The sequence below is a fragment of the Microcaecilia unicolor genome, chromosome 6 (assembly GCF_901765095.1).
Source record: "Microcaecilia unicolor chromosome 6, aMicUni1.1, whole genome shotgun sequence".
Classification (NCBI taxonomy): domain Eukaryota; kingdom Metazoa; phylum Chordata; class Amphibia; order Gymnophiona; family Siphonopidae; genus Microcaecilia; species Microcaecilia unicolor.
In genome coordinates, this window is record NC_044036.1 from 189,565,951 (window position 1) to 189,578,406 (window position 12,456).

Sequence of the window (12,456 nt, forward strand, 5' to 3'; positions counted from 1 at the left end):
GAAGTGTTCCAGCACAATCAGAACCAGAGAAATTTTAATAATTTGCCTCCTGGGGACAGCACAGAAAGTGGGCAGCCAGGCAGTGGCAAAGCCAGGGGAGCGGCCGTTTCCCCAAATGGACTTCCGCCGGTGCCAGCGCCTATTTTTTTACTCAACATGTTGCATTTAAAATGCGTGCCGGTGCCAGCAGAAGTCTACTCTTGCACCGCTCTCGCTCCCCCATGCCTTCAACCTGACTCCGCTTCTGCAGCCAGGGGCATGCCTGCATGAAACAATGGCACACCCTACTGTTAATATGGTTCATCTGTAAACTTTATTCTTTCATACTCCGCCTTCTTTTTCAGTCCTCATTACCTTCTCCGACCTACGGCTAGATTCACAGACAAGGTTTGTCCATCAATACTTAATGGTGGATCCAACATCTGCAGAAGATGAATCACTCGAAGAGCCTCCTGATGAAGTAAAATTAAAAAAATATTTATTGGCGATCAACTGGAGGAGACAAAGACAGCAAGCAGAAAAGAAAAATACAAAAGAGAAAATCAGAAAGAGGTAAAGCAAGAAACAGAACTGAAGATAAAACCAAAACAGAGTAGAATTATGTGAAGGATAACGAGGAGGTAAAAAGAAAAAAAAAAAAAAGAGAGAAAAGAAGCATGAAGAAGAGAATACAAAAAGGTAGTGTATGACAGGAATGTGAGTAGAAAAGCATAATTTTTATTAGCAGTCAAATAACTCTGAAATGGAGAAGAAAGATGAAGGAAGAACCATCTGAATGGAATTTCTGTGCACCAGTCTTGCTCTGTTTCTTCTAGCACACATTTCAATATATTCAGGTACTTTAAGAATTCTGGTTTCTTTCAAGAAATATGACCACAGATATATTAGTGTACAACATACTAGAAATGGACAAATATATTCAGGATTATTTCAAGCCCAAGGGCTGGATGTCATGTTTTGAACTCTAAGGCTCTCTGATACTATCCAGGCAGCACACAGAGGAGGTGGCAGCCCAAAATGCCATGTTTTGAATGCTATCTCAGGTGTCTAGTTTAACAAAGCCTGTATTTGCACACATGGAAACCTGGAATGGTTTCAATGTGAGTGCTAGTGACAAGACGAACCAGTCACTACTGCCACTGCTTCTGCTTACATCTACTCTCCGCCAGAATTCCTTGGTAATTCTGTAGAAGTCAGCAGAATTCGGTGGAAAGAGCTGGATTTTGTGACCTCATGGCTATTTAGTCATAGGAAAATGGGAGAACTCATCATAAATTCAACGAAAGAACTGTGAATCAACATATCCTGCCCATAAAACTAAAATCTATAGCAGCAAAGAAACCCACAACATAAAATCCACTTTCCCCTCCATGGGTGCCTATCAACAAACAAACCTATCTAGAACAGTGCTGATCAGAGCTACAGGAGCTGGATAAAGGCTTGAAGGAATAACCAGGCCTTAAATTTGTTTCCTGAAGGACAGATATCTATTGTCCAGCTGGACTTCTAACAAAAGGGAGTTCTAGAGCATAAAAGATACTCACTTAACTGCCAATGTTGATTAAGTAGTCACAAATATCATCTGTTGTGAAGATCTACTATTCCAACAACACTGGATGTCCTGCAACAATTTACTTAGATATGCAGCGGTTGACTGGGCCAAGCATTTATAAATCAGACAAAAGTTTTAAATGTTACATGGCACAAAATTTAATTATTCATTGTGGATAGTCCAAGGAAACAGCAAGGCAAACGATCCGCAAGTGGAAAACAACGAAGCAGATCAGTGGTAAACTTGAACAAGCTTTATTAATAAAATAGCATATAGAGCACTGATGGCGAACCTTACAGAGACCGAGTGCCCAAACAGCAACCCAAAATCTAATTATTTATCGCAAAGTGCCAACAGAGTAATTTAACCTCCCTCCCAGTTCCAGGATCCCCCCTCCCTCCAAACTTTAAAAGTAATCTATCTTACCTCGTTGGGGTTAGGGTGGCAGCAGCAGTAAAAAGCATGCAGGCTCGGCTCGGTGCTTAGTTCAGTTTTCCCTTCTCTCTCTCAGCTCTGGTCCCGCCCTCATGTCATGTTTCCACAAGGGCGGGACCAGAGCTGAGAGAGAGAAGAAAAAACAACTAAGCACCGAGCCGAGCCTGCATGCTGCCGCCCTAACCCCGACGAGGTAAAATAGATGACTTTTAAAATTTGGAAGGAGGGGGCCTGGAACTCAAAGGGAGGAGGGAACGAACTTCCAGTGGGTGAACGAACTTCCGGTGGGTCTGTCCTCCACTTCGACACAACTTTGAACTGCTAGCGCGATTGCGCCAGCAGTTCATAACAGCAGTACGACTCTGGCTGAGGCGACAGGGCGTGTGCCAACAGAGAGGGCTCTGTTTGTCCTCTCTGGCACGCGTACCATCGGTTCGCCATCACTGATATAGAGTATACTACCCGAAACAGGCCGTGTTTCGCCCAGCAGGGCTGCATCAGGGGCTATAAAAATTAATTAGAACATACAATCAAATTAAACACAAATTATAGATATAATATGTTGAAACAATTAACCCCTGAAAGTACAGTAACACCATGACAAAAAAACATTTATATTCAATTATTTTTATTGATGACATCGCACAAACAAGAAATAATACAAAAAAACATTTATAAAATATAAATATAAAATCAAAAACATATACAGTGCAATCCGCTTAAGTGCAAGGGGGTCTGGGACCAAAGAAATACATGCAGTTAACTGGAGCATGCACTTAACCGTTGTGACCCAAAGAAGCTTGACATCTGTTAAACATATGTACAGTATTGTTTATTATACGTACAGTATACAGTCTCCATTAACTGACGTTAGGCTTACTTAAGTAATCAGTCATAGTCCTCTGTACACTCTTGTGTCTGTGAGTTCCATAGACTACGTCTGCCAGATGGTAAAAACTGTCATAGCACTGACATCCAGTGGCTTCCAGATAGGCCCACACGGTGTTGAGACTCTCCAGAGCTCTTGCAAAAGTGACAGGAGGTTGTTGAATTTCGTCAGCATGTGCCTCGCTGCTCATTTCATCATCTCTTTCATCATCAGCCATTGCCTGCGTGTAGGCGCATATCTCGACATCAGTGCTTTCATCAGCTGTTTGTACATTGTAATCAATAGCTACGTAGTGATGAAACTCCTCTTCAGAAATACCGGCTGGAATGTCAATAGCCTGTTCATCTGACGCATTTGCAACAGCTGCATCTGTTTCGTCCCTCTCCACATCCCTAACAGATCTTGCCCACTTGTAGCAGTTCACAATGGTTGCCTGTGTAACATGATTCCAGGCTTCTTTCTGCATATGTAAGAGAAAAACTACAGTGGCTCCGACTTAAAGAACGAATTACGTTCAAAATCTGCACTCTGATTCACAAAATGATTTACGAAGAGGCCCCGGTCTATATGTCAGACCTCATAGACTTACCACCCAGGAACACTAAAAGATCAGCTCGCACATTCCTGAACCTCCACCACCACAGTTGCAAAAGACTAAAATACAAATTAACGTACATGTCCAGCTTCTCCTACATAAGCACGCAACTATGGAATGCATTACCGCTCGCCGTGAAAAAAATACCTGACCTAACTAACTTTCGGAGATCACTGAAGACCAGCTTGTTCAACAAGGCATACCACAATGAACCATCCTAATTACTAGACAATGAAACTCAAGCCTGAACTGGATAAAACCTAACTCTCTATACTTGAACACCAAGGTCTACTCTACCACGAATGAACTTTAACACAATACCACCCTATCTCTTATTCCGAATATGAACTCCTTATACTTGAATGCTTAACCTACTATGTCAACTAAGTTCTTTAATCTAATAACACCTGTATCTTCACTCCAGAAATGGTGATCGCCATGACAGAACAATGTAAGCCACATTGAGCCTGCAAACAGGTAGGAAAATGTGGGCTACAAATGCAATAAATAAATAAATAAATAAATAAATAAATAAATAAAAGGATCTCTATATTAGAATGATAAAGAGTCTGTGGGTTAGCTGGTAAATAGATGTCCAAATAGATAAACCCCCCCAGAGGCCGACTTTAAGGAAAAGTCTCCTACCCATTGCTATTTATTTACCACCTTTTTGAAGGAATTCACTCAAGGCGGTGTACGATAAGAATAGATCAAACATGAGCAACAGACAATTACAGCATTAAAACGCAACAATGATTTTGCTACTGAGAGAAAAACATGATTTATACTAAATTGAACCTGCCGATTCCAAATATGAACTCCGAATTTGCCTGACATGTCTAGATTTTAAGTTATACATGCAAAGCCTATTCACTTACAATATTAATGCATTATATATTGGAAATATTCCAACAGACATGCCCGGACCTGTCCGGATGCGCTCAGACAGGTCTATTGGCTGATGTCAGAAGTAAGTATATAAAGCAAGATGGATAGACGCAAATGTGTTAACGATCCGGACAATTTCTGCTACATATGTGGCAAATACACTGATCAGCGCAAGAATCTGACAAAGCGAGTGCGCCTTGCTTACAAGTATTACTTTAACTGTCAAATTGGAGAACATGCTTGTTGCACTGTGTGTTACTCTGGGTTAATGCAGCGGTTGAATGGTAAAAGGAAAGGAATGGCTTTTGCAGTGCCGATGGTTTGGCGTGAGCAGAAAAATCACCAGACTGTTATTTTTGCATGACTAAAATTGCCGGATAGTCCTGACTGCGAGTCTGCTCTTAAACCAGTACCACACGATGTAGAGAATTCAGTGCCTGCCCCTCCCGTAGCAGGAACAGCAATTGAAACTGACGCTTCTGATCCTAATGAAGAAGATGTTGATTGGCATGATGTATTTCCTGATCCAGAACAACTGGAGGGTCAGCTGCACTTGCTGAGCCAATCAGATATAGATGATCTGGTAAGAGATCTGTCATTATCTAAAAAAAAGTCAGAACTGCTAGCTTCTAGACTTTGGGAATGGAATTTGCTACAACTTCACACTTTCGTCATCGACACACCAAGTTAGCTGCATACTATGCAATGGAAAGCGATGTCTGTTTCTGTACTGATGTAAATGTTCTTATGATGGAGTTAGATGGTACACATGTTCCCGATGAATGAAGGCTATTCATAGACTCTAGCAAAACGAGTTTGAAAGCTGTCCTGTTGCACAATGGTAACAAAAAACCATCTGTGCGACCAGCTTTTCCTACATGAGCACACAATTGTGGAATGCACTACCTACAAAATTGAAGACAATTAACAAAATAACTAACTTTCGCAAACCTCTGAAAACCTCTCTCTTCAACAAGACCCTACCATGAGAATCCTTAGTTTATCTACAACACTTCACTACTCCACCATGACTCTGAAAGACGTCTTTCTATAACTGTCTGCTTAGTTCTATTCTGTCATCCTTGATCTCTCTGTAACACCAATTGTATATTTCTACCCCGTAATAGCGACGCTATAACAGATCTTTGTAAGCCACATTGAGCCTGTAAATAGGTGGGAAAATGTGGGATACAAGTGCAATAAATAAATAAATATGTAGGGAATCCAATAGTGATAGATTACGAGCCAGTTCAATAGCACGTTTATCCTTGCCAGTCTGGTCAGCCATAAAGCGAATGCTACATACCTGTAGAAGGTATTCTCCGAGGACAGCAGGCTGATTGTTCTCACTGATGGGTGACGTCCACGGCAGCCCCTCCAATCGGAACACTTTCTAGCAAAGTCCTTTGCTAGTCCTCGCACGCCAATGCGCACCGCGCATGCGCGGCCGTCTTCCCGCCCGAACCGGCTCGTGCCGGCCAGTCTCATATGTAGCAAGACAAAGAGAAGGGAAGACACAACTCCAAAGGGGAGGCGGGCGGGTTTGTGAGAACAATCAGCCTGCTGTCCTCGGAGAATATCTTCTACAGGTATGTAGCATTCGCTTTCTCCGAGGACAAGCAGGCTGCTTGTTCTCACTGATGGGGTATCCCTAGCCCCCAGGCTCACTCAAAACAACAACCATGGTCAATTGGGCCTCGCAACGGCGAGGACATAACTGAGATTGACCTAAAAAATTTACCAACTAACTGAGAGTGCAGCCTGGAACAGAACAAACATGGGCCTAGGGGGGTGGAGTTGGATTCTAAACCCCGAACAGATTCTGAAGCACTGACTGCCCGAACTGACTGTCGCGTCGGGTATCCTGCTGCGGGCAGTAAAGAGATGTGAATGTGTGGACAGATGACCACGTCGCAGCTTTGCAAATCTCTTCAATAGTGGCTGACTTCAAGTGGGCTACCGACGCTGCCATGGCTCTAACATTATGAGCCGTGACATGACCCTCAAGAGCCAGCCCAGCCTGGGCGTAAGTGAAGGAAATGCAATCTGCTAGCCAATTGGATATGGTGCGTTTCCCCACAGCCACTCCCCTCCTGTTGGGATCAAAAGAAACAAACAATTGGGCGGACTGTCTGTTGGGCTGTGTCCGCTCCAGATAGATGCTCTCTTGCAGTCCAATGTGTGCAGCTGACGTTCAGCAGGGCAGGAATGAGGGCGGGGAAAGAATGTTGGCAAGACAATTGACTGGTTCAGATGGAACTCCGACACAACCTTTGGCAAGAACTTAGGGTGAGTGCGGAGGACTACTCTGTTATGATGAAATTTGGTGTAAGGGGCCTGGGCTACCAGGGCCTGAAGCTCACTGACTCTACGAGCTGAAGTAACTGCCACCAAGAAAATGACCTTCCAGGTCAAGTACTTCAGATGGCAGGAATTCAGTGGCTCAAAAGGAGGTTTCATCAGCTGGGTGAGAACGACATTGAGATCCCATGACACTGTAGGAGGCTTTACAGGGGGCTTTGACAAAAGCAAACCTCTCATGAAGCGAACAACTAAAGGCTGTCCTGAGATCGGCTTACCTTCCACACGGTAATGGTATGCACTGATTGCACTAAGGTGAACCCTTACAGAGTTGGTCTTGAGACCAGACTCAGACAAGTGCAGAAGGTATTCAAGCAGGGTCTGTGTAGGACAAGAGCGAGGATCTAGGGCCTTGCTATCACACCAGACGGCAAACCTCCTCCATAGAAAGAAGTAACTCCTCTTAGTGGAATCTTTCCTGGAAGCAAGCAAGATGCGGGAGACACCCTCTGACAGACCCAAAGAGGCAAAGTCTACGCTCTCAACATCCAGGCCGTGAGAGCCAGGTACCGGAGGTTGGGATGCAGAAGCGCCCCTTCGTCCTGTGTGATGAGGGTCGGAAAACACTCCAATCTCCACGGTTCTTCGGAGGACAACTCCAGAAGAAGAGGGAACCAGATCTGACGCGGCCAAAAAGGAGCAATCAGAATCATGGTGCCTCGGTCTTGCTTGAGTTTCAACAAAGTCTTCCCCACCAGAGGTATGGGAGGATAAGCATACAGCAGACCCTCCCCCCAGTCCAGGAGGAAGGCATCCGATGCCAGTCTGCCGTGGCCCTGAAGCCTGGAACAGAACTGAGGGACTTTGTGGTTGGCTCGAGATGCGAAGAGATCTACCAAGGGGGTGCCCCACACCTGGAAGATCTGTCGCACTACACGGGAATTGAGCGACCACTCGTGAGGTTGCATAATCCTGCTCAACCTGTCGGCCAGACTGTTGTTTACGCCTGCCAGATATGTGGCTTGGAGCACCATGCCATGTCGGCGAGCCCAGAGCCACATGCTGACGGCTTCCTGACACAGGGGGCGAGATCCGGTGCCCCCCTGCTTGTTGATGTAATACATGGCAACCTGGTTGTCTGTCTGAATTTGGATAATTTGGTGGGACAGCCGATCTCTGAAAGCCTTCAGAGCGTTCCAGACCGCTCGTAACTCCAGAAGATTGATCTGCAGATCGCGTTCCTGGAGGGACCAGCTTCCTTGGGTGTGAAGCCTATCGACATGAGCTCCCCACCCCAGGAGAGACGCATCCGTGGTCAGCACTTTTTGTGGCTGAGGAATTTGGAAAGGACGTCCCAGAGTCAAATTGGACCAAATCGTCCACCAATACAGGGATTTGTGAAAACTCATGGACAGGTGGATCACGTCTTCTAGATCCCCAGCAGCCTGAAACCACTGGGAAGCTAGGGTCCATTGGGCAGATCTCATGTGAAGGCGGGCCATGGGAGTCACATGAACTTTGGAGGCCATATGGCCCAGCAATCTCAACATCTGCCGAGCTGTGATCTGCTGGGACGCTCGCACCCGCGAGACGAGGGACAACAAGTTGTTGGCTCTCGTCTCTGGGAGATAGGCGCGAGCCGTCCGAGAATCCAGCAGAGCTCCTATGAATTCGAGTTTCTGCACTGGGAGAAGATGGGACTTTGGATAATTTATCACAAACCCCAGTAGCTCCAGGAGGCGAATAGTCATCTGCATGGACTGCAGGGCTCCTGCCTCGGATGTGTTCTTCACCAGCCAATCGTCGAGATATGGGAACACGTGTACACCCAGTCTGCGAAGTGCCGCTGCTACTACAGCCAAGCACTTCGTGAACACTCTGGGCGCAGAGGCGAGCCCAAAGGGTAGCACACAGTACTGGAAGTGACGTGTGCCCAGCTGAAATCGCAGATACTGTCTGTGAGCTGGCAGTATCGGGATGTGCGTGTAGGCGTCCTTCAAGTCCAGAGAGCATAGCCAATCGTTTCCCTGAATCATGGGGAGAAGGGTGCCCAGGGAAAGCATCCTGAACTTTTCTTTGACCAGATATTTGTTCAGGGCCCTTAGGTCTAGGATGGGACGCATCCCCCCTGTTTTCTTTTCCACAAGGAAGTACCTGGAATAGAATCCCAGCCCTTCTTGCCCGGATGGCACGGGCTCGACCGCATTGGCGCTGAGAAGGGCGGAGAGTTCCTCTGCAAGTACCTGCTTGTGTTGGAAGCTGTAAGACTGAGCTCCCGGTGGACAATTTGGAGGTTTTGAGGCCAAATTGAGGGTGTATCCTTGCCGGAGACTCTCGTGCAGAGCGGCTGTGGAAAAAGACATGGAAGCCGATGCAGGTGTCGATGTCAGAATCTGTTCCGGGCGTGGAGGCTGTTCTGGGCTGTCCAAAGGGGAGCGCACCGACACCTCTTGAACAGAGGGCGAGCGGTCCTCTCGGTGCCGATGCCTAGTGGGTGCCGACTCCCTCGGCGACCCAGAGCTCTCGGTGCCGACATGGGAAGGGGACCGGTGACGATGCTTCTTCGACTTCTTGGGACGAAGCATGTCACCGGAGCTTCCCGGCACCGACGAGGAGGACGTAGAATCCAGCCGTCGCTTCCTCGGGGCCAAGGCCGAAGGAGGTCGGTCTCGGGGGGGCTGTACCGCAGGAGCCCTCAGGGTAGGGGGAGACCCACCCGAAGGCTCACCGCCACCAGCAGGGGAATGGACAGCCCTCACCTGCACTCCAGACGAAGCACCACCGTCCGACGACATCAGCAGACGAAGAGGTCTCGGTACCACCGACGCCGACGCAGCCCTCCGATGTCTCGGCCCCGATGCAGAGGGCCGATGCCTCGATGCAATCGGGGGCGAGGATGAAGGTCCGGGCGCCGACGACGTCGAAGCAGTCGATACTCCCGGTGCCGATGCCGACGAAGAGCCCGAGAACAAAACGTTCCACTGGGCCAATCTCGCTACCTGAGTCCGCTTTTGCAAAAGAGAACACAGACTACAGGCCTGCGGGCGGTGCCAGCCCCCAGACACTGAAGACACGACGCGTGCCTGTCAGTGAGCGAGATTACCCGGGCGCACTGGGTGCACTTCTTGAAGCCGCTGGAAGACTTCGATGTCATGGGCGGAAAAATCGCGCCGGCGAGATCAAAACTCGAAATGGCACCACAAAAAAAGGGAGAAGAAAAACTTGGAACCGAGGCCTAAATAGGGCCTACCCCGACAATGAAAGAAAACTTACCGGGGCAAAACTAGAAATACGGGAAGGGGAGCAGACCGAAAAGGTCTCCTTCCGACACTTTTTTTTTTTTTTTTGAAGCGAAGTCCAAAAACGACGCGCGAGGTCAACTTTCGGGGCGCGAACGGCAAAACACAACCGTACCGGGCGCGGACAAAAGAAGATTGGCCGGCACGAGCCGGTTCGGGCGGGAAGACGGCCGCTCATGCGCGGTGCGCATCGGCGCGGTGCGCATCGGCGCGCGAGGACTAGCAAAGGACTTTGCTAGAAAGTGTTCCGATTGGAGGGGCTGCCGTGGACGTCACCCATCAGTGAGAACAAGCAGCCTGCTTGTCCTCGGAGAATGCACAAGAGCCCGATAATGTTGTTTGAAATTGGCTATAATTCCCTGATCCAGAGGTTGGATCAGAGAAGTAGTGTTTGGTGGCAGGAAGACCACCTTGATGTTAGACAGCCTGACATCATCACTGTGTGCAGCACAATTATCACAAAGCAACAAAATCTGACGCTTTTGTGCCCGCATTCTAGTGTCTAACTTCTTTAGCCACTGCTTCCAAATTTCCCAAGTCATCCATGAATTTGTGTTAGCCTCGTATGACACAGGAAGTCGCTTAGCTTTCTTGAAGCAACGGGGCTGTTTGCTCTTTCCAATGACGAGGGGCTCCAACTTCTCACTCCCATCCATATTGCAGCAAAGGAGGATCGTCAGTCGGTCCTTCAACATTTTACTTCCTGTAGTTTCGGCTTATTTGAATGCAAGTGTTCCATCAGGAATCGCTCGCCAGTACAGACCGTTTTCATCAGCATTGAAAATGTCACGAGGTGCAAACTCGCTCAAGATGGTCGGAAGAACTGAAACAACCCAATTTTCAGCACCAAAGTCATCAGCGTCTTGTTTTTCACCATGCTGTTTCTTGAATTTTATGTTGTTCCTCTTCTTCCATCTTTCCAACCATCCAACAGTGACTTTGAATTCAGTTAGTCCAAGACTTTCAGCTAACTGATTAGCTTTCTCCATAAGAAGTGGACCACTGACAGGAAACTGTCTGCTCCTGACTTGAGAAAACCACCGAAGAAGAGCATCTTCTACATTCTCAGCTTTTCCCGCCCATTTACATTTCAGGTGTGGATTTGTACTGTTTTGCCAGTCTTCCAGAAGTTGGTCTTTCTGCTTCAAGATACGTGCAATTTGACTGGGATTGACACCATATTCTTTAGCAATAGATGCTTGACTTTGTTTTCTAATTTTTTAAGAAGTTCTATTCGTTCAGCCAGTGTTAAAGTCTTACAGTTGTGCGACAACGACTCCAGTGTACACTCTAACAACATTCTTTCGCTTATTCTGCCTGTGGCAGTTAACCAATGAGATTTCAAATTTACCGTCCCTTTGTCATGCGCCAATTGGCTTCCATATTCCATGCGTGTACTTATGCAGAGTCTTTCCTGCAGAGGAGCGGTCTTAAACCATGCATATAAGCGAATCTTGCACTTATCAATGGTGCACTAAACCAAAGTTTGTCCCCATAGAAATTGATGGCGCCAAAAACGGGACTGAAGTACAGCATGCAGATAAACAGAGCATGCGCTTATCCGACGTGCACTTAAATGGAGTGCACTGTATATAATTCTCTCTATATATTTATTGCATTTGTATCCCACATTTTCCCACCATATGGCAGGTTCAATGTGGCTTACATATTGCTAAAAAGACGGTTACAAAATTTAGATTTGTAGAAGTCTAGTACATAATACAGAAGTACAATAAACGCTTAGGTTGATATACTAGCATATTGTGAGAGATGTTAATATTGTTTTCTATTTCTGAACTTTTCGTAATGTATGGTGGTGTGGGATTAGGCAGATCCAGGGGGGAAAGACTTCTTGAAAAGATGTGTTTTCAGGTTTTTTCTGAATATTAGGTAGTTTTCTGTGAATTTCATGTCTTTGGGTAGTGAGTTCCAAAGTTGTGTGCCTATAAACGAGAGGCTGGCAGCATGTGAAGATTTGTATTTTATACCTTTGCAATTGGGGTAGTGAAGGGTTAGGTAGGTATATATATTTTTTTCCACAATAAATTACCACTAAATAAATAAATCATATCCAATCAAATGGTTGAATATATCCGTATCTCACAATGGACTAGAACAAAAGGTGCAGAGAAGGGCAACGAAAATGATAAAGGGGATGGGACGACTTCCCTATGAGGAAAGGCTAAAGTGGCTAGGGTTCTTCAGCTTGAAGAAAAGGCGGCTGAGTGGAGATATGATACAGGTCTATAAAATGATGAGTGGAGTTGAACAGGTAGACTTGATGTGTCTGTTTACGCTTTCCAAAAATACAAGGACTAGTGGGGCATGCAATGAAGCTACAATGTAGTAAATTTAAAACGAATCAGAGAAAATATTTCTTCACTCAAAATGTATAATTAAACTGTGGAATTCGTTGCCAGAGAATGTGGTAAAGGCAGTTAGCTTAGCAGAGTTTAAAAAAGGTTTGGACGGCTTCCTAAAGGAAAAGTCTATAGAC

At 46.3% G+C, this 12,456-nt stretch overlaps 1 protein-coding gene across 1 annotated transcript in view; it reads right to left on the bottom strand.

Annotated features, from left to right (window-relative positions):
• Positions 1-12,456, bottom strand: part of RBM6 (RNA binding motif protein 6) — a 631,054-nt gene that overhangs the window by 192,443 nt on the left and 426,155 nt on the right. Inside the window, 1 exon segment of the mRNA XM_030205417.1 lies at positions 355-452. Coding sequence (XP_030061277.1) covers positions 355-452 — 98 coding nt within the window.